At 35.4% G+C, this 27,458-nt stretch overlaps 1 protein-coding gene across 1 annotated transcript in view; it reads right to left on the bottom strand.

Moving 5' to 3' along the window:
* The window catches only part of MALRD1 (MAM and LDL receptor class A domain containing 1), a gene marked incomplete at both ends in the record, with an annotated part of 232,350 nt that overhangs the window by 63,540 nt on the left and 141,352 nt on the right, over nt 1-27,458 (bottom strand). The window contains 4 exons of the mRNA XM_082296361.1: nt 3,679-3,880; nt 10,757-10,914; nt 13,271-13,426; nt 18,103-18,231. Coding sequence (XP_082152487.1) covers nt 3,679-3,880; nt 10,757-10,914; nt 13,271-13,426; nt 18,103-18,231 — 645 coding nt within the window. The remainder of the gene's footprint in view (nt 1-3,678; nt 3,881-10,756; nt 10,915-13,270; nt 13,427-18,102; nt 18,232-27,458) is intronic.

Genomic DNA, 27,458 nt, shown 5'->3' on the forward strand with positions numbered 1-27,458 from the left:
GTATTAGAGAAGACATGTCCTGTCTGTATGGAATGCTTTGCACTATTAAAATTCCCCTTTTATTTCCAGTGTATCCTTACACAATAATATTTTCTACTGCAGACAAATTTTTCAGGTGAAAGGAAAGCTGCAGGAGGGTGTGGTGGGAAATTGGTAACAGCGACAGTCCTTTCTCATGTGCTAAGTTTATAGACTAAAATGACATTTTTTGAAAAAAGTTTTATAAAGAAGGGAATGGATAAAAAGAAAGCAGAAGTAAAAAAAGGTTTTAAAATAAAATTATCAAAGTTGATAAAAAGTAGTTCACAAAACAGAAGTAAAGGAGGAAAATATTTCAGATAGTGTTGAGCAACTGCAGGAAATAAACTATGGAGCAAACAGACTAAAACCAGAAATTAAAAAGGAAAGAATGATAAGGAGAAGTGAAGTAGAAGAATAGACACAGAAGAGCATCCAGATTAATTTTATTCAAATTAATTATTTCAGTAAGCAATATTAAAAATGAACTGGTGATAAGCATGACTGATGGTGGAAAAGCAAATACTGTTTTCTCAAATACTGTGGAGCCTCTGGCACCACATGATATTTGCACTCCTCTTTATACCCAAGATTCATCCCAAATATTCATTTAAAAGTGTCAACACTATTATTTTTTAATAAATCAAAATTACTTAAGCAATTACTTAAAGCAGTACTATTTAGAGGTATAAGTTCCCAAAGAGTTGCAGATAAATAGGGCCTAGCAAGTAACTTGACTGCGTAAAAGAGCTGGACTGTCATTCAGTACTGACTTTGTACTGAGATTTACCTTCTTCCAGTAGATCTCCATAAGCACAAATATTTCACTTGGGTCATCTCTGCAAGATGTCCCAAAATATGTTTACTATTTATTTGTTTCTCGAGAATACTGTTCCAATACATGGAAGTGCTATTTAACTATTACCACACTAAATCTGTCCATCTGGTTTATTTCTCTGGTAATGAGTAAATGACAAAATATAGTATTCTGACTTTCATAAGCAGAATAAAGTTTGGTTATTAGGCATCTTTGGGTTAATGCTAGGATTTAAATTAGGTATAGCAGTAATTTTTAGAATTTCCATAATACCTCCTATTTCAGCTGAACTAGAAAATACTATGAGAAAGCCATTAATGAACATAAAACTGATTCAATACCTTGGAATTTTTGGTCCATCTGAAATGAGAAATTGAAATGTTTTTTCACTTTTATTTTGAAAAATTAAGACATTAAATAGAAATTAAATGGTGTGGGTTTTTTAAATCAAGCTGTTATTTACAAATTTGAAGAAGATTGTTATACCTAAGTAACAACTAAATTCTTTTGTCCCTAGGATGTAAGATAAGATCTTCACACAACTTTATCAGCAGAAAATCATGGACCTTGAAAAGTGGTAAGAATATATCTCATTTAGCAGCTAATTCTGAACTAGATCCTGTGCCACTGACAGCTCCCTCTGTATTAGCATCCACTCAGAGCTACTTCTGCAGTAGGCCTAGCTTGACCTAGCACTACCTTGACCACACGTTGCTTAAACTTTCAGAAATATTCTTGGATATCTAGGAAGTCTCATGGCTAATATGGATTGACTACTTAAAAACATAAAAACCAGAACTGAACTGAATTAGAGCTGCTGGCAATGCTTTATTAGTTAGAGCTCCCAACCAGCTAAATTGTGATTGCTTTTATTTAGAACATGGTGCCTCAGGAAACTCAAAGTAATTAAAAACAAGCTGGAAAATAATAATACAGAGAGAGGAAAAAGATCTGCAGTAGTATAGCTATCTTCTGAAAGGAAGAATGTTACACAAAACCTGTACTGCATGTAATACTCTTTTCTTTGAGCTAGGTCTTCGAATAAACATAATGCACCACAATCAAAGCAGGACTGACTTGCTTAGGTAAACTTTCCCACTGTTTCTGTTACAGAAAAATGTTCTTGCTCAAATATCTACAGGACAGTGCTTTTTTACTACTGGAAGGTAATATCTTCAAATTTTACCATCTGAATATTTAAGCAGCTCTCTAGCAACAACAATTGGTAAAAAACAGCACCTCTTCTTAAGTACCTCTTTGTCAGGAACAGTATTAAAAAGTCAGAGGCAGGTTCTTTTTTCCCTAAATTGCAGTGGTTTATTTTATTACATGGATTTTATGTAGTTCTCTTGCCTTTTCACAAGCACTACCAGGTCAGCAAGGATTATTAGGATAGGACTCTTCTAAGGACAGTATGATACCAATCTTAAGTAATAGCTTCTAGGTATATTTTTTTGTCTGGAGAGGAGATTATGTATCAAATCACAGCCTGCATGTAGCTAAGACATGAGTTTTTGACTTATTGAACAAACTGTAAGTAACCAATATAACTCCAACAAATTTTCTTCGGGCCAAACTTATGATACATCACATTTGTAAGAGAGACAGATTGTGATACAAGTTAGATACTTTGAAGTATTCTACAACTGGAAAATTTCTGGAGAAAACTAAAGTCATTAGAAAATGTTGCTCTATTAATATTATTATTTCTGTAGTTATGATTATTTCAGAATTACAGATGCTTAAAATATATAATTTGAAAAATTCCCTATTATGCTGTACTATGCATGAAACTGCCTATGTAATTCTTAAGATATGGCTAAAAAAGGTGATTAACATAATAGGGGTAGAACAAATGCCTGTTTATGCACATAGTCGGCAGCTCATTGAATTACATTCCAAAATATTATTTGCCTGAGCCTATTTAGAGAAAATAAACAAAACTCTTGTTCAGCTTGAGACTGAACAAATACTACCTGTGTGAACATATTATTCCACTTTAAGCTTTAATTAGCATGTGTTTAATTCCTCCAGGAGGTGCTTATCACAATAAAAATAATAAAAGAAGAAGTTTCTTGAACAGCATGGCAACTAGGTCATACAAAGGCCATCCTATCTGAACAACAAGAGCTGTATTAACAGAAAGAAAGCTTATCAAAGACAATTTTTATAACCTTCATATTGGCATTTACATAACATTAATAATTCCTAGTTGTCCCTTAGTCATTAAGTTCTGCTGATATTTCTAACAGAATCTGTATTTACATGAATACCTTTCTTCTGATATTGTATCATATGCTACATTTTGTTTACGGACTAAACCTCTGCTTTTCTTACAGAAAAACAACAGGGCATTATAAGACATTAGAATTTTTTTCTACATAGATAAAGTATTTATGTAACAGAAGTGAGATTGTAAATTCTTGAAGAACATGTCAGCAAGGCAAATATGGTACATATTTGTATTATATGAAGAGAGCAATGATAAAAAACTAACCACTTTCTTTGAAAAAAAAGTGTGAACCACATTGATACTCATAAAACTCTTCCATCTCAAACTAAAGCCTTTTCTGACTTTTTCATACGGGAGAAAACCAATATGGTGGAATTGTAGTAGATTCCTCTCAACTATGATTCAGGCCCTCAATGACAGTAATATTCTGAGTTGCTATAATTACTCATATGTTCAACTGCTAGCTAAAACACAAAAATGTCTTCTACAAACCCTGAGAAAAAGAAAATATTTCAGGTTTTGTAACTGTGATATACACAGGTATATGAAATGCCACAATTTTCCTTGCTCTCTGAAAACATGTATGATAAATATTTGTGTAGCAGCATACCTCCATTAATGCATTCTGGGGTGAAAGAAATATCATCTAGAGCAAATTCTGTGGGTTGACTCCACCCCACTTCAGCTTCAAAGGCAACTCTGAAAGGGCTGTTACTGGAGAGAACAACACTTCCATACATCCATTTGTTTTCTTCATTTCTACTAGAAGACCACATAAGGATATCCATTCCATGTTCTTCAACTGTGTATACCTGTTGATGACAGAACCCAAGAGATGCAAATGTATCAGCATTAAGCAACAGGAGTGCAGCTTGGGAGAGTAACACAGCTCAAATGCAGCAGTGCTCCTTCCTGCTTGGACAGTACTGACCCTCTTAGATATGGTTCAAATCCACTTCATATTGGTGATGGCCAAATGTTACTGAATACTTTTTCTAATGCTAGTTCACCTTCAAATAAAAAGCTACTATGAAAAGAAAATAAAAAAGAGCAGCTAATACAATCACTAATTGGAAAATCTACAACCAGTCTCAGCCTGACATATAGAAGCTAATGAGTAAAGGCTTAACCCCAAATTCATCTAAAAATTGAAGGCTGAGAAGGATCTTGAGCTATCCTTTCATCTCTAAAAGGTGACCTCCTTATAGTTAGACTGAGTGAAGATTTTAGAGATATAAATAAAAGACTTAGCTCCTAGGGATTTAAGCCTGTCATCTAGTACAAGTAATTTATAATAAAGCATTTGAGACAGTCACAACTTTTTATTGCAAACATTTAGCAAAGCCATGAATAAAAATAAATAAAATAATTAAATACTGAAAGCAATAAGTATAGCAATGAATGAAGTTCCAATTAACCAAAACCTGATGAATTTATGCCAAGAAAATGAAACTGGAGAATACAGAGATAGTTGCTTTTCCCACTCAGGTGTTAAAAATCCTTAGATGATCTAGTTCAGGTCAAAAAAAAAGAAAAAAGAACTGGATTAAAGAAAGTATGCATGTTCTTACCATTCCAGATCATAACTATTTCTTTAAGGGACTGAATCATTATCCTCTTCTCATCACTTTCAGAAATGTAATTCTCTTAAGCCTTTAAACTAATTTTCCAGTGACCTGGAGGTTCATGTTGCCAACTGAATGCTCCAGTTTAATAATGGAACAGAAAACCTGAGGCTCAAGAAAGTTATGAACTTGAACCCATGCTAATGATCTGTATAATTAAATACCTTTGAGTCTCCCAGTCCACCTGGTGGGACAAATAAGCCAAAAACCCAAATGACACCGTAAATACTTTGTAGAACTTGGTAAAATACCTCTGATGCCTGAAACCTCTTGCAAGTTATTTCATTTTTTGAGCAGGGGAGCATGAAGAATACTGACACAGAGTAATTCAAATAAGGACCTAATTTTGTCAAGCCTGATCTTTGGTTACAGAACTGTGTAACAACACTATCTTATCACTGTCTTCCTAAAAGCATGCCTCTTGCTGGGTTAGAAGGACAGGTGCTGAGAAAAAATAGCTGGTTCAACCCATAAAATAAAATGAAAATCTGTGTGTAACAGTTTTTCACATTACCAGGCTCTAAGGCCTCAATAAGTTAAAACCGTTGATTAGAGAAACTCTGCATGTGAGGTTAGAACAATGCTACAGCACCTGTGTGTGTCTCTGGAACCATTCACTATTTTACCAGTCATGAAATATGACAATCTTGACGATTTGGAATTTTACAGCACATAATAAGGTTAGCATGGTTTTAGCTATATGCAGCGATATTTTCTCCTTTTGGAAGGTAAATATTGAGATAATATCCCTTTCAATATATCTCATTGTTAAGTCTCACAGCTGCACAAATAGATGTTGGGGAAATAAGTGGGAGGAATCAAAAATATTTGAAGACAAAACTAGAATCTCTCTAACAGGATGTTTAAAGGTTGTCCCGTTGTTTAAAGCCAGATTTTTTTTTTTTTCAATTCTTTTGGTCAGGTTGGTAGGAGAAGTTTCTCATACTAAAAGTCTCAAGGCACAATAGTTGCTTGAACAGTTTGGTCTAGGTACAGAGAAATTTCATTGTGTCCATACAAAGTCTGGTCTCAGGTGCAGCACGGACCCATTCTGTGACATAGAGATCAACCCTGAAGCTCAAGCTCAGTACAAACAATAAACCAATCAGGAAACCTGCTGTATATTTCCTGGCCAGTGAGTCTGAAACTGCAGCAGGTCAAACTGGGTCTTAAGGGTGACATTTGATGACATCAGCTCCTGTTCATGTAGATGCAAAGTTGTTTTATATGCCTTGTCTTTCTTTTCTCTGATATTTAACTTATATTTACCATAGAGTGAGGGTATGCAGATATGTAATTACTAATGGATGAATTACTATGTTACAGTAATTTGTGTGACTGTCCTCAGTCAGGTTTGACTAAAGCTTAAACTTGGTCTGTAACAATCACATAAGTAATTGAGGAAATGGATAGCATTTAGTGTAAATCTCTAAACTGGTACATTGGAAATCTTAGTTGAACTCCCAGTTCTGTTTCATTTGTCATGTACGCTCCTAGGGTAATGCTTCAGTTCCACTTCTTGCCAAAGTACTCCTGAATACTTGAGTTCTCCAAGACTTTTATCTATCCACAACTATGCCAGGAAAGGGTCTGTGTTCTTAAATGTCTTTTAAATTTTTAGATGAAATTTCTAAAAGAATAATACATAACAGAAAATGCATGGTAAGTCAAATGAGATTAAAGGAGAGTTCAGAAAAATAGGAGGCCCAAGTACTCTGTTCCTTTAGCAGGGGATACAGATCTTATTGTCTCTGAGGTTGTGCCCAGTGAAAGTGAAGAAATATAATAATATCTTCTTTTCTGAGGCTACCCAAGTCACTCAGAGTTTGAGCATCTTCTGGATCAAGAAGTACATCAAGTGTAGACAAGACTTTTGCTGGCCTGTGTAAGCATATACAGCATGTGAAAGGTAGAGCAAATTTTCATGGATAAGATCTCCCTAGAGCTCTGGAATGTTACAACTCTGTGGTGCTTAATACCTCCAGGGACTACACCATCTTCCTGCACAGCATCCCATGTAAAGTGTACAAGCTAGCCTGGTAGCGAAAACAATTTAAGATGTGCAAAAGAAAAATGCTAGATGAATCCCACTATATGGTAAGAAAGGGAAGAAAAACAACCAACCAAAAAAAAAAAACCCCAAAAGAAAAAAAACCCCAAAAACCAAAAAACCCAACCACCCACAAAAACCCCAAACCAACCAAACAAGTTTTAGCAAAATCCCATTGAAAAACTCTGTATTTATCAGTCTGATAAGATTGTTCTCCAGCCTAATACTGATCTAGCTGATCCACAGAGATTAACATTCTTTAGAAAATCCTATTTACTGCCTCAAAGTCATGACTTAGTTCTAATTCTCCACAGAACATCCTGTGTGTTAGAAAATTCCAAATTCTTTTTTCAGTTTCTATTTCATTTGGGGGTTAGGAAAAATGACCTACTCTTAAAGGTCATAATATATAAACTTCTACTGAGTTAATCAGCAGTTACAACTCGTAGCTATCCTGTACCCTCATCCTGACTCTTCAAGATGATGGACTGTCTTCCTGATCTTGCCTGAATCTAGAAGTTGGAATGCTGGAAGGTACTACATTCCACCTGATTGCCTAATAAATAAGAAACCAATGCAGATCTGAAGGGTGCATAATAAGACATGTATTCTTCCATCATGGACAACTTAAGAGTCTTTAATTGCCAGCCAAGGAAATGGGAAAATCTTGAGAAAGACAACCTGTATTTTCGCTTCATTAGGCACCAGAGACTTGTGTCAGCTGAGGAAAATTTCCACTGACTCCAGTGAATAATGATGATATGTTTTCTGCTTTTTGTCCTTAAGATCATGCCTTTGAAAACTTCATGTTCCTCGGCAGTCATCAGTGCATGTCTTCCTTGGACTGAAGTCCCACCAGAAACAGACTGAAATTGTTTCTCTTAAGTCCACAAATCAGATTACAAAATTGTATCTTATTTCATTGTCCCAATAGAGAAGCACTTTAAAAAAATTACTTAGCTCTTTTCTCTTTATTCCCCTTAACTTTTGTTTGAAGTAATAAAAATTTTGTCTAAACATTAGTTTGAAGTAATAAAATATTTATATTTTCTTAGTGAAATAGACCTGTCTTATACCAAAATTTATTATAAATCTGTTCTATTAATATCAACAAATACCAAGGCAGAAAACTGGTATATTAGCTGTACTGTCACATCAGGAATTAATTTCAATTTTTATTCTCCACTGTATGGATATGGCAGACTCCTGAGATAAATGGGCAGAGACAGAATACTAAAGCATGATAAACTTTGAGTATTTTCAGTCTAACTGACAGATGATCAATAGAATTTCCATTGGAATGAAACAGATGTGAAAACCACATTCACTTCTTGTTGAAACTTCTCTCCTACACCATTAAATTCAACTAAGTAGTCATAAAAATGTAAAGTGAAATTGTTTTTTAAATTTACATTTGTAGCATAATGCAGCAAAATTTGTTTGCATTAGGAGTGGTTTTTTTTCAGAGCATGTTAATTGAGATATTAGACCAGCCATGTATTTAGTGCTGGATAACTCCCCTGTCAAAGGCCTTTACCACACACTTCTAACGAAAGCTGGTGGGTTTGCACCTAAACATTACAAAGCAATTTTTTCTCCTGTTGGTTAATGGTTGACTGAAGTCCTGAAGCAGGAGTATTCAGATTTCTTTTAAATAGCATCCACTCTGTGTTAATGCAAGAGTTGCTGTAAACATTGTGTCCTTTAAAAAATAATAACTTTTGGTTTCCCTATGATTAAAGAGTTTATGATAATGGAATTGTGTAACTGAAATGTTCAGTGAATATAGAATAGAAGCACTTCTAGTTCCTCTTTCCATTTCCTTGGTGACTAGTTCCTTTTCTGAGTAAAAATGGGATTGTTCCCGTAACTTTATTGTGTGTAGTTCTACCACATCTACTTCCTATACCATTACAGTGTTAATTTTTATCTTTCTTTTACTGATTCCCTATATGCCATTTTAATCACACATCACAGTATGTCTTACATCTGCCATCCTTTTTATTTTTTTTTTTTTTAATTCAGATTTGACCAGATAGCTGTCTTTCAGATAAGAACTGTATCAGCTTTTGTACTGATGTTATTATATTCTGGCACATTATTCAAACTTCCTATTACAGTTTGACTTCTTTTACCTCCTGAAAAACTGAAAAAAAAAAACCAACTTCACAGAGCTGTTGTTTTAGAAGTTTTGTGCTGTTGGTTTTATTGCTTTCCTTTTTTGTTCTTTTTAGGCTTTTTTTCTTTTTCACTTGAATGGGTACAGTTAATTTATATTCTTGATTTAATAACAGCAACAGTTGATACTGAAATGGCTTATTAGTTTGATAGAAAATAGCAAAATGTCCACAGAGGTAAATTGATTCTGTGATGAGATGATATTCCTTGCTGAGTGCTTCAGTCTGTTGTGAATATGCTCCTACATAAAGAGTACATGTAGCAAAGCCATAAACAGGGATCTTTATTTGTATGTGGGAGTAAGACAATTCTTTATGAAATTGAAGGCAATGAGAATTAATTAAACTGTTTAAAAAGAGAAAAAAACAATTAAAAAGCAGACTGTTTGGCTGGCTGCCTACTAACTCACACACAGGCCACACACATCTACTTATTCACAAATGCTAAGTGTTCTGTGATGCTTGGAAACATTCAAAAGCTCCTTCAAAGAGTCTCATCATCAATCTTGCATGCTGTAATGTCCAGGATAATTGAATTTAAACAAATAGCTAATCATAGGTAATCTCACAGTATTTCAGCTATCAACAAATCTAAAAAAGGAATTTATGTTTGCTTTTTACTGCTGCTTTTACTAACTTCATGAAATACAGCCCTTTTTTTTTTTTTTGGTATCAATAACTAAATTTATGGCAATTCTCAGAGTATCCATAAACTAGGTGCTAGAGATAAAATTGACATGCAAACCCCATCCTGAAAAAAATTACCAAAAAAAAAAAAAAAAGAAAAGAAAAAGGGTGGAATGAAGGGCAACATTATCCTTGGACTGGATGTAAAGAGAAGAAGGTGGGAAGTTTACCAGTGGCACAAGTTGCCCTTGGGGCTGAGCTGTCTTCATTTATGGACATTTTCAAGACTGAGTAAATTCCTGAGCCACCCAGCATGATCTCATGATCTTGTAGCTGACTCTGCTTTGAGTAAGAGGTTGGACTGGAGACCACCTGAGGCCCTTCCAGCCTAATTGCATTATAATTCCACGGAATTGTGCTATGATAATCTTTTCCAGTGGAGAAACCAGTGGTACGAGCTTTGTGACTGAATTCAATGTCCAAGACTACAAAAATATTCTTGTTCACTTTTAACATAGACTAACTAGTATTCTGTCACTGACTAAAAATTAACATAACCCGTATTTACAAAATCTAACCAACCCCACAGATAGGAGTCTTTCTCAGGTCACTCAAAAAGGAACTGTGCAACGTATTTATTCAGTGAGTCACATGAAGTGAGTTGTTTGGCAAGGGTTCACATCCCTGCTTGGACTGTTGCTAGAGTACTTAACAACCAAAAGTGTACTTGTTAAGGATGCTTGGGGAATAGCAACACGACAGTTTCATGGAAGCATGAGGTATAATTGTTAATGCAGTTAAATACCTTATTTCCAATTTTTTAAAAAAAACACCTTTCACACGTGGTTACATTAATGTTTTTAAAACTATTATTTTAAACCACTAAACACTGAAAACCTTCTCTATTTTATGTTAGAGTGAATTCTGCAAAGAACCGTGCTAGTATTGGGAAGGTTTTATTATGCTAGTCAAATGTGCAATGTTAATTCTTTCATATGTAGTAAAAGGACTTCAAGTGGAACTAAAACTAAAGCAGAATTGTCACTTGACCCTGTCAGGAGAAGATTTATATATAGGTATCACTGCAGAGAAGTTGTGATGAAACATTGTTAACTTAAATTCCTGAGATTTTGGTAATCCTAGACACAAAAAAGCAAATAGTACTAAAGAAAGTATTATTACGCCATAATGTAGTAGAAGGATTTTTACCTTTAAGACTCCTGTTTGCCTAGAAGCAAACATCCAGAACCAGAAACGAACTCTACAGACCCCAAGACTAGCTGGGAAGAATTTGGAGGTAGTTATCCTTGCGCTGTCTCCTTCCTTCTGGGCGGATGAGTTTACATACAAAAAACTCTGTCCTTTACCTTAATAAAAAGATAAAAAACATTTAGAGTTCTTCAATACGATTTTATGCTTGAGTTTATAAGCATTTTTATAAACACAGAAACTAATATTTTTTTATCTTTTTACTGCATACATGTATACCATACCTTGGCTGTATGGAGATCTTTCTTGCTAATGCTTTGTGTATTTAATTGAATTGTAGAATAGTTTGAGTTGGAAGGGCCCTTAAAAATCATCTAGTTCCAACCCCATGCCACGGGCAGGGATGCCACCGACTGCATCAGGCTCCTCAAAACACACCCAGCCTGGCCTTGAACACGTCCAGGGATGGGGCATCCGCAGCTTCTGCACAAATTTTTCCAGTGTCTCACTGCCTTCTGAGTAAAGAATTTCTTTCTAATTTCCTATTTTCTAATCTAGGTCTCTCCCCTTTTGGTATAAAAAGATGTTCCTTGTCCTAGATGTCCCTTGTGCTAAACAGAATCACAGAATAACCTGATTTGGAAGGGACCCACAAGGATCGTTAAAGTCCATCTCCTGGCCCTGCACAGGACACCTTAAGAGTCACCATGTGCCTGAGGGCATTGTCCAAATGCTTCTTGAACTCTGTCAGGCTTGGTGCTCTGACCATTTCCTGGGGAGCTGTTCCAGTGCTCAACCACCCTCTGGGTGAAAAACCTTTCCCTAATATCCAACCTAAACCTGATGGACTGATAGGTATTTCTAAGTATTACAGGCTGTTGGCAATTTGGGCAAGCGATTCCTCTGTAGCTAATGTGAATATATCTCGCCTGGGTAATTTAAAAGTAAATTACAAATCTGGATAATTTTGTAAACACATTTGCTCTAATTTTGTTTTCCTTTTGCTTGACTTTTTATTAACTATTTTTTTCTTAAAATTGCTGGGTAATTTCACAGAAACAAAGAACTAATTAAGTGACAGAAACTGAAATAGAAAAGCACACAAAATCTCCTTAAAAAGCCAGGGGCTAGCAGTTGTTTTGTTATCGCATTGCATCAAAGTAACAGCAAGAAAGCAAGTCAAACTACTTATTTGCAAGAAACAGCTTGTCTGGAACAGCTGCAATAGTTTCTACCTCTACCTTGTCTGTTCTGTCCCTTTCCAAGAGGAATGCACTTCCAGATTTACAGCCTGCAATACAAAGTCGTAGGAATGTCTGCAGAAACTGTGATTTGTGGTAAATAAGCAGTTCCCTCATGATCAGGTGAGCAGTTCCTGCAGCAGGTGCAGAATAAAAGAAAAGGGAGGATAAATGACTTGGAAAGAAATGGCTACAGCCACCCGTGATAAGGTGCCTCTGTTGATTTTGAAAACAAAATACAAAAAAAAGAGTCAAAACCTGGAGATGATGCTGCTCACAAACCCAAGAGAAAAACAGTAGAAATTGTGATACTTCTAGGTTGAATACTAATTATACTTTGCTGATTAGATGGAAATTAAGATAGTGTTTCTAACCATTAATTCTTCTGTAAAGAAAGCAAACTACTTCTCAAATAGAGATTGGTACATTTGTGATGGAAATTAATATCCTACCCAAATATATTGTATAATAAAAGAATATATTATTTAATATTTATGTAATACTGTATATAATTATGCTTACTACATGACACAGATTACTGTAATTGCCTAGCAATACTTTTCATTCTCCTGAAAATCAGTAGGCATTCTGGTAGCAGTTTGTCAGAAACATCTTGGGAAGAACTTCTATATTAAGATTTCTGACAAGCCAATGCCAGGGAGGTAAGTTAAATCAAGGTAGGAGTCCTAAGCATTTCACGCACACCCATACACTTTGCTCCTCATCCTGCATATGACTGCATGTTTTTCTAAAATTCATTAGATCATACCACACTCCAGTAAAAGTAGATTATTTAAAAATATTGACAAGGAGAAGAGCCAGTTACAATTTCAGAGAATTCATCTTTTAATGTCAAAAGCTGACATTATGTAGCTGAAATTTGTTATTAGAATAGAATAGAATAGAATAGTATTATTTCAGTTGGAAGAGACCCAAAATGATCATCTAGTCCAACTGGCTTATCAATTTAGGGCTGCCCAAGATAAAGCATGTTGTTAAAGGCATTGTCTGAATGCCTCTTAAACAATGAAAGGCTGGGGCCACCGACCACCTCTAGGAAGCCTCTTCCAGTGTTTGGCTTCCCTATTGGTAAAGAAATGCTTCCTAATATCCAGTCTGAACTGGTCCTGGTACAGCTTTGAGCCATTCCCATGCATCAGCTGACCACTGAGATGTGCTGTTATCTTGGTACCGATCCACGTTTTTGTAGGTTTTTTGTAAATTCAGTGAATATGTTACTTTTCCAGAAGTGATGTAGTACACATGACAATACCTGGTGTGTGGTCAGTATGAGGACTTGTTTGTGCAGCACTGTTGCTAATACTCCAGTCAAAATCATCAGTAGTGTCTTGTATTAATCCACATACAGTTGTCCACTCTTGATCCTGTATTTCAAAGTTACAGCTTCCAGGAATATTTGTGTAGTAACCTGAAAATACAGCAAAAAGTAAATTATCCTCCCAGCTCTATGTAAAGGTGCTATAATATGCACACTAAACATGGTAGTGGAAAGGGTTCTGTATGGCTAACACTGTGATTCCCTGAATTCCATGTATGGGCATAAATAATATGTGATAGTTAATAAGGAAAGGAAAAACTAATTCTTTGCTTTAAGAACAGGTATAAACTTTATTACAGATAAATGCCCATGTAACTCTTTAGGACAAACCAATGACTTTGCCAAATTTAGTTCTTATCCAAGGTGAATGGAAAGAATGGCTTCCAGACAATTAGCTAGCAAAACTGGACTGCCCTTTCACAGTGGCATTTTTCATAAGCATGTGTTAGCTTTGTGAACGTTATGTCGGACAGCAGCTTTATGATGAGAGAAATGTTCTAGTGATTAGGACACTCACTGACTAAATTCAGGAGACCTGAGTTAAACTGCCCATTTCTAACTCTGCTTCTGATGCTTCAGGTGACTTTGGAAAGTAATTAATCAACAAAATGATATAAATGGTGAATGATGATGAATCAAATAGCACCACAACCTCCTCTGTTGGCTCCAAAACATCTTTTCCTTAGTTATAAAGCAGAGGCAGCTACACAATTGCTGAGTGAGAGTTAGGACAACACTTGTGAGAAGACTTTGGAAAAATGTTCCAAACTATTAAGCATCACAATCAGCCATGCTTTTTAGAAACAGGTCTGACTGTGACTGTTCAGAATGGACTTGAGGATTTAGACTATGTTCCTTGATCTAGAAATATTCTGCAATATTAAAATACAACTATTTATGTGTCATTGTCTGGGTATAAAGGATATAGATAAAAAGAATAGATTTAATTACCTCCTAGTGATCTGGTTTGGGTTTTTTTCCTGTTTTCTACTTTGATGCTAAAAGAAAAAATTAGGCCATTCTTTATGAAAACAACTTAGCATTATCATAAACCTGCTTATGACCGAGATCTGCACACACAATGTAACCATGTGGACTTTTGTTCTCTGTAAAAAAAAGTGTCCCTTTAGTTAAATGTATAATACAAATATCTTAAAATATGTATAATTTTGATCCAATATAGGTTATTCACTGGATCAAAATCCTGTGTACTAGGAGAAGAATTTGCACTGTTCTGCAATGTATGTATCTGTAATGTACTGTACTGCAAGGACTGAAGTGTCTCCCCTGAGCACAGACTGAGGGAGCTGGGACTGTTCAGGCTGGAGGTGAGAATGCTCAGTGGGATTTTGTCAGTGTGTATAGATACTTTCTGGAATGGTTTAAAGAAGAAAAAGACAGACTTTTCTCAGCGGTGCCCAGTGTCAGGACAAGAGGCAATGGACACAAACAGAGGAAGCAATTTTTAAGATTAAGGAAAAAACCTTTTTTAGCTGTCAGGCTGGTAAAACACTGATATAAATTGCCCAGATAAGTTTTGGAATATCCATTTTTGAAGGTATTCAAACCCTGAGTGGCACAGCCCTGTGCAACCTGTTGCAGTGAATTGCAGTTTGAAGCAGGAGGTTCAACTAGATGATCTCCAGAGGTGCCTTTCCACCTCAACCCTTCTGTGATTTTGCTAGTGCTGGTCAAATGCAGTGAGCATCTGCATGGCACTGTATTACGAACATCACATAAGCCAAATAAAGCCTAACTCCAACAATAAACACCCTCACACACAGGTAGAGCAAAGGGAACCCATTAATTGAAAAACCAAGTACATTTTCTTGTACATCTCTGACAAGATCAAAGTCCAAATCCATTTAGGATTTACATTAGTCATAACAGAATACCTGACTCCAGGATTTTTACCCTAATATATTAACAGTGCATTCAGAAGGTAATTATTAATAAATATTTATGAACAGTATTACTGGGTTAAGAGTCATGTGACCTATCTGCACCTGCTGGGTGGTTTTTTTTTTATGGGTAAGCATACCCTATTTAGAAGCCAACAGAAGAAGATTGCTCCATTTATTGGAAAAAATTGCTTTTATTTCAATAATTTAAGCACTCCTCTAGTTGATTCATCAACACCGAGGTTTGTTATCCGTGTGTATACTTGGCTGCAATTCATGAAAATTGAAACTGCTTTCATGTGTGTTTTTTTCACCTCGTTACTTCCAGCAGCTTACTGAAAGAGAATGAAAATTTTCCAGGATTGCCTGACTGGACTGCATGAAACACAGAGTAAGTAATTTCCACAAGTTTATTAAAAAAAAGTCCACCAGCCTATGTGGACGCAGTTCATTTCATCCAGGTTCTGTTGTAAATCCTGCATACAGGAATTGCTCCTGAGTAGATTATGGTCCATTTACTTCTTCGGAGTTACATTAAAGAAAAAAAGTTACTGCATAAAACTGTAGTAGAATGTGAAATAAGCTCAGACCTTGAGCTCAGTGCAAAGGAGAAAACTTCAGACAAATGTGGCCGTAACCACTTGTGATGGGACAGGTTAGGCCGTGAAGGGATTTCTCTGTGCCTGCTCTGCTTTCTTTTCTGATTAAGCAGCTCCTGTTGCCTTTTCATTAAAAAAATCAGGTTTCCATATCTAGAAGGCATTATGTGCCCTTTAATGTTGTTTATTCCCATCTATAAGATATATGCTCAGGAAAAAAGTGTGTTTATCTAAATATAAGGCATCAATTGTTTCAACTAAAATAGAGCAGACAGGGAAATATTATACCTGAGGCTTATCTGAGTATTCTGAATGCCAGATTACTGTATCTCTGCATTACACTTTGGTAGCGGCAGCAAGACTAAAGACTGAAGAAATTATTTTGATATATCTACAGCCTTTCCATCTACAATAAATAGATATCTCAGTCTATTTTTTTAAAAGTGAATATCAGCAATTTTTTTTTTCTCCCCTTGGAAAAGCTTTTCTTCAGTATAGCAAACACTGAGTTGCTTTACTGTGATTCAAGATCATTTATGGCCTGAAATGTTCCCATCTGTTATCTGACTAAAAAAAGAGTCCTTCTAGAAAACACACAACAACACCCTCCCCCAATGAAGCTACTATATCCTCTAACAATATTTAGAGAATAAATCAAGTGCCTCCATAGTTTTCTGAGTATCTTTACTGTACAGTTCACTTTGGACAGTAATTCAAATTTACTGTGTGCCTGTTAGGTCTGGAAAATGTTACAAAGGTGAGTTTATAGAGTATTTTGCTGAACTTACTTTGCCTAATTCCTGAAAAAGTATTAATACTTTGTAAAAGAAATACAGATTAGCTGTTTAAAATCTATCTTGCAGTCTAATTTTAAAAACCTAGTACTTTTAACTTCTCATCCAATGTAAATCCATTTCCATGAATATGATTCACAAAGTTCACTGCAACACAAAGTACCACAAGACGCAGAAATCAGAAATACTGACACTACCTTCAGGTTTTGTACTTCAGAACTGTTATTTACTTTTATGAAAGGGAGAAACTCCAAGTTAAATCTCCTATAGTGATATCTTAGCATCTCTCTCAGCAAGTATGTAAGTCTGATGTTTGGCTAAAACATTTTAATGTGCATCATCCAGTAAAGGGTCATTAGTTTTGTAATCCTGTTCAGTCAAGCCTCTAGCAACCCCATGCTAGAAAAAATGCCTTTGATTTTCAAGGGATCAAAAAATATTGGCTTAGTTCAATGAAGTACTTTTACTTCCACAAAGGATGAAGGCTGAATTGATGTTGTGATACATTTACTCTCTCTATCAAGTTTACTTTTGGGCATACCTACATCATGGAAGAATTTGACCCTCTGCTCAAAGACTAACAATTAGACTGATTACTGAACTGTATATATGGACTATGTAATCTTCCAACTCCAATGTCCGGTCCAGACAGTAACTGTAAGTAAACAAAGACATGGAGCAGGAACAAGGGCACAATGTTTTACTGCTTCTGAGTTTTAGAATTGGAAAGCCTGTTAACTTGATCCAGATTTTAAAATGGAGCTGTGTTCTTCCATCTCAATCAGCCGCAGTGAAGAATGCCTAGAGACAAATTTTGTCTCAATATTCACTAGGACTTAGGAAAACATAAACAGACTTGATTTTTTCCAACTGTTCTGTAATAGAGAAATGACAACAAAATATTTTCACAGCTTGCAGTAGTAGCAAGAACAAACAATGAAACTGTATTCACTCTACTCAGATCACAAAGACAGAATTCATTTAAAAGACAAGCTTATTTTTAAATATTCACCTTTCTATGGCAGAATCATGCCTAAATGTTATTGTACACAAGTTTGCTTGCTTAGCTTTTCCACTCAACATTGATATTTCCTTTCAACAGGTTTTCACATTAATAAATGAGTTTACATTTGTTCTCAGAGTTAATTTGTATTGTAACTCATTGATTTAATTCCCCAAGTATGTTTTTCATCCTTAAGCTTGTTCTGGCCTTGGTATGGGTTTTTTTCCTTTCAGTATTTAACCTTTGGTTTTAGCAAGCTACATTTTTGCAACTAAATCACACTTAAATACTTTTTGCAGCAAGTATCTCTGAGGATATAAAGATGTCAGACCTTCCGAGCTGTGGAGAAGGCCACCTGCTTGTGATCATCTTCTGAGTGAATCATCTGTGTGAACTCACCTAAACTATGCTACAGAATTTAAAGTTATAATTTTAACTGAAGATTACATTAATACACAGAGATACTTACTGCAGTCAGCTTCATCTGATAGGTCTTCACAGTCTGGTTTATAGTCGCAGATGAACTGAGACTCTATGCAATTCCCATTACCACACACAAAATCAGTGAGGGCAGGGCATTCCCTGGGATTCTCTCCAACTGAAACCAGCAAGACATTTAAATCAATTATTGTAATAAAACCAAAGGATGCTCTTTTTAATTTGTTTAGCCGTTATACATCATGGTGTTAGGGTTTTACTGCTTCCAACAGATGTTATTCGGTCTCACTCTTTTAATGTTGCAGTATATGTTTCTAGACTATTTGCCTTGCCCAAAGCTTCAAAGGTAGAATGGTTTGGCTGGAAGAAAATTCAGTTCAGCATCACAACATAGCAGTTTGCCTGGTATATTTGTTGTGGACATTCCATAAAAAACAGGTTCTGTGAGCTGTTGAAAAGTAGACAGGCAAAAGGCTTTATTCTGCTCACAATTAGAATATATTTTTTTGAAAATAACATTTTAGCTGAGAAAAATCACTGTTATATGCATTTGCATAATACATAAACTCTTAAAGCCTTTCTAAGACATTTAACTTTTTTTTTAAGAGTTTAGACAAATTGTTGCTCTGATTGTGTGAACCGCCCATGTAGGAACCCAGAGTGCCGAGAATATTTCTCTGCCTGTTTTTAAGGGTTCTTACCCACCCTGAAAAACACTGCTTTAGCCTCCAACCTTGGAAAAAATTACCTACGGTCAGACAAGAACTAGAAAATACAGTGGCGTGAATTAGGTGATAGACTACTATGTAAGATTGTCACAGGGTGAAAAATTTAGAAGTTTTGGGCTTCTCTTGGTAGTAAATAGATAAGAGTAAAAAATATCAAAATGGAGGATTCTTGTTGTTCTCTAAACCTTCTTCTCCTTCTTCTACTACTCCATGTTCTGCAGTAAAAGTAGTTTGGAATGATTGGATAGAAAATTCCGCAGTTCCTGCTCGTGTTACTGAATAATTGGTAGGAAAGTGAAAATAATGTACGTTTTTAGTAACTATTGGTTAAAATATCTTTAAAAGGCTGTTTAAGTCTTGATAGCGAGGCCTCACTCCTGCTTTTCTGTGCTCTATGCTGTACCTGGGTCACGCTAGTGGCTCTGTTCCTCTGATAAGACTTAATAAACAACTATCTGGAAGCATTGAAACTCAAGGAAAAGTCTCGGTTTATCTTTGAAACTCCTTGCAAGGACTTTCAGCAAATTCTCTCCCATCCGGAGGGACTTGATTTACGGCGCGGTTCAGTGTCATGCCCAGAAATTTCTCTTATGGTATTTAATATACAAATCTGTTTTACAACAATTCGTGTTCGTCTCTGAAGGTGAGTGAAAATGATCTCATAAAATGAGAGTAACTTAGTAACTTGCACATAAAACATTAGGTTCAAATCCTAAGAGTGCTGAGATTCAGCCATCCCTGGACTGTAAGACTATAAAGGAACTTACGTAAGTTATTTTTTAGTTCAGTGCACTATGTGTATAATTTCAGCTAACACTAATTGAAGCAGTTCTGATAGCCCCAAATGCAACACTTCAAAAGCACTCTGGTAACCTTAGATTGCCTTTCAGTCTAGAGCTTCAAGTTCTGCAAAAAGGCATTTAGGAGAATTTATTTTTACTGTACTCATTGTGATGTGTTTCATTTTTTTCCTTCAAACATGACTAAAATGTGTCATATTGTTAAACACAGGCTGATCAGAACACCATGATATTTACCTTTGTGCAGGCCCATATTTCCAGAGGAATTATTATTGTTGTCAGGGTATTAATCTCTTCAAACAGTGGTACTTACTGAATTTTACAGGCTGAGGAACTGCATTCTCATTGATGCAGAATAGGAAAAGAGAACTAAACTTTTGGTTTAGTTTCAACATGCAATCAAACTAATATTAAATAGAGTGAAAATACAGAATTAAAATGTAATCCAAATATTTTAAATGGATAGTACAAAAGAGAAAAAAATCAGTGCTAATGTTGGTTACTTGCAGGACCTTAAGACTTAAATTTTCAGCTTTGAAATACAGAGGACCCTGTGCACTCACACACACACACACACACACACACAAAATCTGTTTCCAAATTGGTATCTGTCTCATTATTTTAATTTTTAATTTTTCACTGTCAGTTTGATCTGATTGGTGTCAGGGGATCCACACCATGAACGGCTTGTCATGAATTAGATACATGAAGAGCTGTGGCTAATTTTTACAGAGAATCCATGTGGCAGAGAGCCCTTAGCAGAGGAGCAGATTCCTGAGAAAAAAATTGACCTAGGCATTTGTGATGGTTAAGGCAGTTTTCACACCTCTCCAAAATGATGTGATAAAACCAGATTGAAGATACCACTAAAAATTCATTAATATGGCTTATCCTAAATTCCAGAAAGCCACCTAATAGCTGACGTTGGCAGGGCCCTCTCAAGTCCTCTCTAGTCCAAGCCACTGCTTCAGCCACCTCTAGTAGAGCAGGTTGTGCAGTACCATGTCCACTTGGGTTTTGGATATATCAATAAATGCAGACTCAACAACCTCTTTGCACAACCATTTCTTGTGTTGGGTGACCCTCACAGTAAAGTGGTTTATTGTGTTCACTTGAAATTTCCTGGTTTTTGAATTTGTGCCCATTGCCTTCTGTCAGTAGGCACTTTTGAGAAGAGTCTAAAACCCTTATGTTCACTCCCTCCTTTGCACTGAAAATGATGCACAGGAAAATTAAACAACTTCTTTAAGTCATTCAGTGGCTTAAATAATGACATAAATTAGGAAATTGCAGAGCCATTAGCAGAGAGTAAGTTTCACACCTTATTTCACTGCATACGAAAGGGGGACATTATCACCATACAGGAGAGTGACTTTTGAAAATCCGTGGCTTTGTGAGTGATCATATTCCATATGATTACCTACACAGAGCAACATTATGTTATGTTATGTTACTCTATCATTTATATTTAGGACTTAATTACAGTTACTGTTTTTTTTTTAAAAACAAGCAACTATATAATACTTCAAACATACCATAAACCAGCATTTAATAATATTATTAATCTCTTTGGTTATCCTAAAATAAAACCTGTGATTCTTTTATCTCAAGAGGTATGAATGTCATTAAGTCCAAACACTATTTATGTATCTATGAATTTTATCCTTTTGGAGTAAGACCTTGTTTACATGTAATTTTAGGGATACCAGATTAAATTTATGATAATGGAGTTTCTGCCACAGTCTTTGGCAGAGAGAAATAAAATCCCTCTTCAAATTATCAGACTGTAATTAGCACAGTGTAACCAAATGTTCTAAACTCTATTTGGAATTATGGCATAAAAAATCAACTTTCCATAGTACACTCATTCTGGCCAAAACTCCTACACCAGCTAAAAAATAAATCGAAACAAGAAATAAAGTGCAGTTTAACCATAAAACGCAACTTCAGTGTCAGCAAACCCAAAGACAAGTTCACACAGAAGTTGCAGCTTAGAAGTTTCATTTTTACAAGACATTCTTCAAATATAATATAAAAAAATCAATTTAATCAGAAAAAAATATACTGAAGACCATATGGGAAAATATGTTAGAAACTGCTTTGAACAAGAAAAAAAGAGAGGACATTTAAACATTATGTTTTGCTCTTTCTTCTCCTCCAGTTACTCATTCCAAAAATCTGTGGGATCTGAATACTATATAGATATGCTGCAGGTCAAAAAGCAACAATCCATTCCTTTCCCAGAAAAAAAAAATCATTATAGGCAGCAGAAAAGTCAACCCAAACCAAAATAAAAGAATACAGAATATAAAACACAAACACAGATAAGAATTGAATGGCTTATGATAACAACCAGCCTTCAGATCAGCATAGAAATAAGTAGATTAATAAGAATCAGTAGACCAATTAAACCATTTCTTTTCTCATAGGTCAAAGTTATCTGGCAGCAGCACATATCCTTATAAATCAATTTCTTCCCTTACATTAAATACTTGGGGATTTAATTCTTTTAAGTTAAAAAAACCCAACCCAACAAACTGTATTTGTGGTACAGAAAAAAATATAACATTTTATTATGCCTATTTACTTGGTTTCCCCTCAGTACTGCAGCTTTTCCAAAAAGCTAGGACACCACAAGAAACTAGCACAAGACATATTTTAGATGAAGTAGTAACTAATGACTTCATGTTATGCAAATCCCTTCACCAAATGAAATGGCAGTACTTGAAAAGGAAAAAGCATATACAGGATATCACTTTTCAATTAAGTACAACTTTGTAGTGATGCAGCAAAGAGCCATGTAATCTTCTAAGTAGTTTTAAGAGGCCAATAGAACTGGCTTGGCTTCTGGATCACTAAATGGTATGAAATAAGCATATTAAGGATGGTTTCTGCAGAACTTTCATTTACATACACTTGCTTTCCTTTCTACATATTTTGTTTTGGACAATGCAATTCTCAGAATACCAGCAAAGATAAGATCTTCCCTAACAAGGATACCTGTGTGTGTTTGTATACATGTAGAAAGCATGCAAGACACAGATGCTCATCATGCATACCACAAATAAACTGTGACTCTGTTGTGGATACAGCACAAGCTAGAGCTTTATTTATTTTATACCCATCTACAGTATATGTTATCTATGGAAGACTAACCCATATAATAGACATAGAATTTATAGACATGACAAGATTCATTTGGAGAGAGCTGATAAATAAAACATTATTAACCAAGACTTTTTTTTTTTTCATTTACCAGGAAAGGACTGACTATGAAAGAAGTCACAAAACCAGTCTTCTTTCCTTTAAGTTTGCTACTAGAGGACAGCAACAGGTCACTGACTATTTCTCTGACTCTCTGAGTACAAGAGCTTACTTGTACCAATACTCTGTAAGATTAAATATTCCTGTGATATCCATTACATCTAAAATCACAGAAAGAACCAGACAACTCAAATATCAGTCCGAAGCTATAGATCTGTATCGTCTGAAACAAAATGGATAAGGCCAAAAATATTTAAGTTTCATAGATAGCACTAAATATCATAGATTTGGTGACACAGAGTGAATGTTTAAAATACTTATTAAAGAAGTGATTGATCACGCAGGAAGAGATGCTGTAGTATTACAACACTAAAGACATAGGTTGTCAGAGGTTGTGTTTGGCCAACGCTTTGTGCTTTTGAAAGGCATAGGGTGACAAAATGATTATGGTTCCTAAAGGCTGCAGTGAATAAGACCTTGAGCTGTTTTGGAAGGCAGGGTGTACCTCAAGGTCAAGTGCACTGAGCTGCTGTTTAGCAAGAGACTCATCTCTGCTCTCCAAGAGAAACACACGTGCTCACTCCATGCACGTACAGCACCACCATGTCAGCAGTGTGAAATGAAACATAAAATGCATATTCAAAGGAAATGAGACTTTTTTCCCACTATTTGTCTTTTTAGAAATTACAGTCCTTCCTGAGTAGAAATGTTTTCAAATTAATTTTGAAAATTCACCTCTTTTTATTTTTTGTTGTTTAAATCGTTTTGCTTAGTGGAAGTACTTATACCACTTCTCTCCCCTCTTTCACAGTACTTGAGCTATAAAAAAAATAATTAAAATATCTTGTTGAAAATATTATTCAATTAAAGGAAATTTAATTTGCAAGTTTCACCCTTTGTTTAAATTGGAATTTGTGAAATACACACTCTTGGAAGGTTTCATTACTCAACTGTACTCTGAGATTCAGAAATTATGAAATACAATTTTCATCAAGCTTTTTCTTGCTTACCTAAATTGTTCAGTACTCTTTTCTGCATGACTTTTTATAGAACATTAGAATTGTATTAGCAAACCCATCAATAACGATTCTCTCCATGGATGACCTTGGAAATCTATTGCAAAGAAAACTAGATGAAAAGTTTCTACTCAAGCAAGCTAGATATAATTTCAAATAAGGTTCTTTTATAATTCTAAAACCATAGAGAATTCTCCTCATGGAATCTATCACTCAAAAGGCCATATTTAATTCAAAGATATGTTTTGACTCCAAGATAAACACTAGATCTAACAAATTATATTGACTCTCAGGAGAGACTCTGACCTGTAGATACAAAATTCTGCCAAAAGCACTTCCCAAAGCTGTTCAAAGCAAGCAGTACTGTGCTTAAGGCCCCCAGATAACCTGGAAGAATAAAAAAATTATTCATAGTTCTGGAAATGTAGAATTGGCTCTGGTTCAAGCAATACAAAAGATAAGAAAATTGTCTTTAACTTCCAGTGCTGATATCATGGAGTATATAAATCCACAGGAGACAAGGACAGAAGCTTTTATATTTGATAAAGACTGAGAGACCAGCTTTGGCTTAGAGCATATCAGCAGGATAAGGATCTCGTACTCATAACACTCATATAGGGATCTACCATAGTTTGCTTAATACCAAAGGAGACATGAGGGAGAAGCACTGAGGGCTGAGCAATGAATGAGGGTCTGGCTGTTTTAGGTTCTATCTCTTTGGAATCTGCAGGTGGTAAAAGAAAGGGAGAAGCGGACATAAGGTAAAAAATTATGACATGCTTTTGCAGAAAATTCTATTTCCCAGTAATTAGGAATATGTTCAACCAGATAAAAGTATCTCCTGAAACAATTTGACATGTGATCTCTACTTCTCAGTCCTTTTCCCCCTCCCTGTCTCTCCTCTATGCTAATTCCAGTGTAGACTTAGATTGTACCTCAGAAAGTTCAGATGAATAGATTATTTTTGGAGCTTTTCAATGATATTTACACTACAAAGTGACTGTCAAGCTGTTGCTTCCACTGTGATGCAGAATCAATCAAAGCCACTCAATCACAGCACTCTCCAGTTATCACAGATATCTTAGAAGCATCTCATATGAATATTTTATTTTTATTTTGTCCTTATGTGGTCCACAGGGGTTGTTGTGATAGACCAATGGAATAGAGCACACAGTGCAATCTGCAATTATCTGCAACAAGGAGACACTTCCTCAGCTCAGTGCTCTCTCCGTCTCTGCAGAATTGCTGTTAGATGTGAAATTCATCTTGGATGTCACCTTTCACCAAGGTGTATGATGGGTTTTATGCAGTTTGGCTGTACTGGAAGGGTGCCTACCTTCTAGAGTAATTTGATATGAAAATGAACTTGGGCTGGGACAGTGGTCATTATCCTAGTACCATCTTTACAGACAAAGATTGTAAGGTTAGAAAAAAGATATAAGGTCCATTCACCTCTACCCTGTATATTTTACCAGCCATAAAAAGCCTTCTCCTGTGGCTCATTTGAAATAGGTGGAGTCAAGAAATCTACCACTGGATAGAAGAGTAAACAGAATGTGAAGTAAATGTCAAAATGATGAGATTTTAATTTTGTGCTGAAAACACCAGTTTACAGCCATATGCTAGCAAATCAAATTATCTTTGGAGTCAGCAAATCTTCTTCAACATTTTCCCATGAGATAAACAGAAACTTAAAATGCCACTGAGGTCTCTTCATGAAAAATGAGGTAAAAGTTATTGTTTCTCATATTCAAAATCTGTGGCAAATGCTCTCGTGCATATTCCTAATACATCTCTGAGAGTTGCAAAAAGATGGGGAACAAATATTTTGGTTAAGCTCATACATTTTTTTTACATAAGCAGAAGCAGAAATCCTAGTTTACAGGTATGTCAATGACTTCTAAACAGTGCAGTAAAACCTACACAATTCTGTGGTTTTCAAGCTGGTGCCATATTTCCCTTTATTCCATTTTAAAAATTTTTTTTAAGAAGGTTGTCAAATGCAATTCATTCCCTGAATCCAGACCGTTTCATATTTGCCCCTTTTGTAAAATTTAATTTATATTTTTCAAACATTTCTAGAAAGTCTTAATATTCAAAGCTGTTCAAGCATTCTGACTTGTGCAAGAATTCACATCTTCACCCAGTGTAACTGGCAGCCCTGGCAAGCTGGGATGAGGGAGCTTGTATTTCCTCCTCATCTGTCCTGAGCACGTTGCCTTCCCCACTAAGTCCTTCCTACAAGGGCATTGGGGATGCCCTCTGAAAGGCAGCTATGGCTGATCTTCACATTGCCAAAAGGGAGATTATTTCTTGTCTAGAACCAAATTGTGCACATCTGTACCCTCTGCTGAGTGTATCTGAGTTCAGTAAAATTTTCCCTCAAATTATAAAGTACATTCATGTTAATGTATGTTACACTAAGCCAAATTAAGATAAAGCTACCAAAATTTCTAGACTTCTCAAAATGAGCTTTCTTTCTCTGTAATGAAGGAGATTCAGTACGTAGCAGAAAATTTTCAATTGACAGTTCATGATGAAATTGAAGAATAATTTCCTTCTAAAGGCAAATCCAAATATTAGACTAACAATTAAGAATTTTACTATTCATCTCAGCACATTTACTGAGATGTTTTAGACAGGTCATGTGATCCCAGTGCTCCATGTCAGAATACCCTGACACTGACCTATTTACAAAAACAAGTGAAAGACATTGTGAATCATTAAAATATTTGAAGGGGGAAAGAAAAGAAAATTAAAAAACTGGACATACATTCTGTCTGAATGCCAGTGAATATCTTTAGTAACTAATTTAGGTCTGGCAGCTTTCTCTGTCTGAACTCCCTTCCCTCTCAATTCAGGGCCAGATTTGTACTGAATACTTCTATTATAAGAGTTTGAACTTCTCTCAAGTGTTTGAGAAGAAGGGACTAAATTCTCCATTAAACATAAAGCTTTGTGTGATACATAGCTGAGGATTCAAAGGAAACACTGGCTTGTTTTAAAAATAAAAAAAAGCTGTCCTACATACACAAACACTGGAATGTTTTAGTTATTGTCTCTCTGATCTGCAAAGCTAGGATGGAATTCTAATGAGAAAGGATTTTTCTGTTGAGACTTTCAAAGCTTCTTGTTTATGAGAGCATGGAAGCAAAGTTGTTCAAAGGATTTCAGTACCTTCACCTATGGTCTTTGCCATAAACAGTAGGTGAGGAGGAATACAAATATATGAGGAGAAGGGGAAAGAAAAAGTTTACCGCAAGGAAATCAAGCTTTTTTATATTTTAAGGAAAATATCTGTTCTGCTCAATTTGGTGAAGAAATTTCCTATTAATAGATTGTGGAATTTTTACTTTTCTTTCTTTTAAAAACTAAATATAATTGTAATTCCACTATCCTATTTACCTTAAAGAAGAAAAGGTTGTGGAGTCTGATCCCAGTCAACTGACAAAAATCACTGGAGCTGTAATGGCTCTTTCTTATTCCAGGACTTCTATGGTACTGAATTCCCAGGCTATGAAAAATTATATAAATCAACTAAAAAACAAAATATTCTAGAAATTTCTGTCAAATTAATTC

This window comes from Coloeus monedula (assembly GCF_965178545.1).
Source record: "Coloeus monedula genome assembly, chromosome: 1".
Lineage (NCBI taxonomy): Eukaryota > Metazoa > Chordata > Aves > Passeriformes > Corvidae > Coloeus > Coloeus monedula.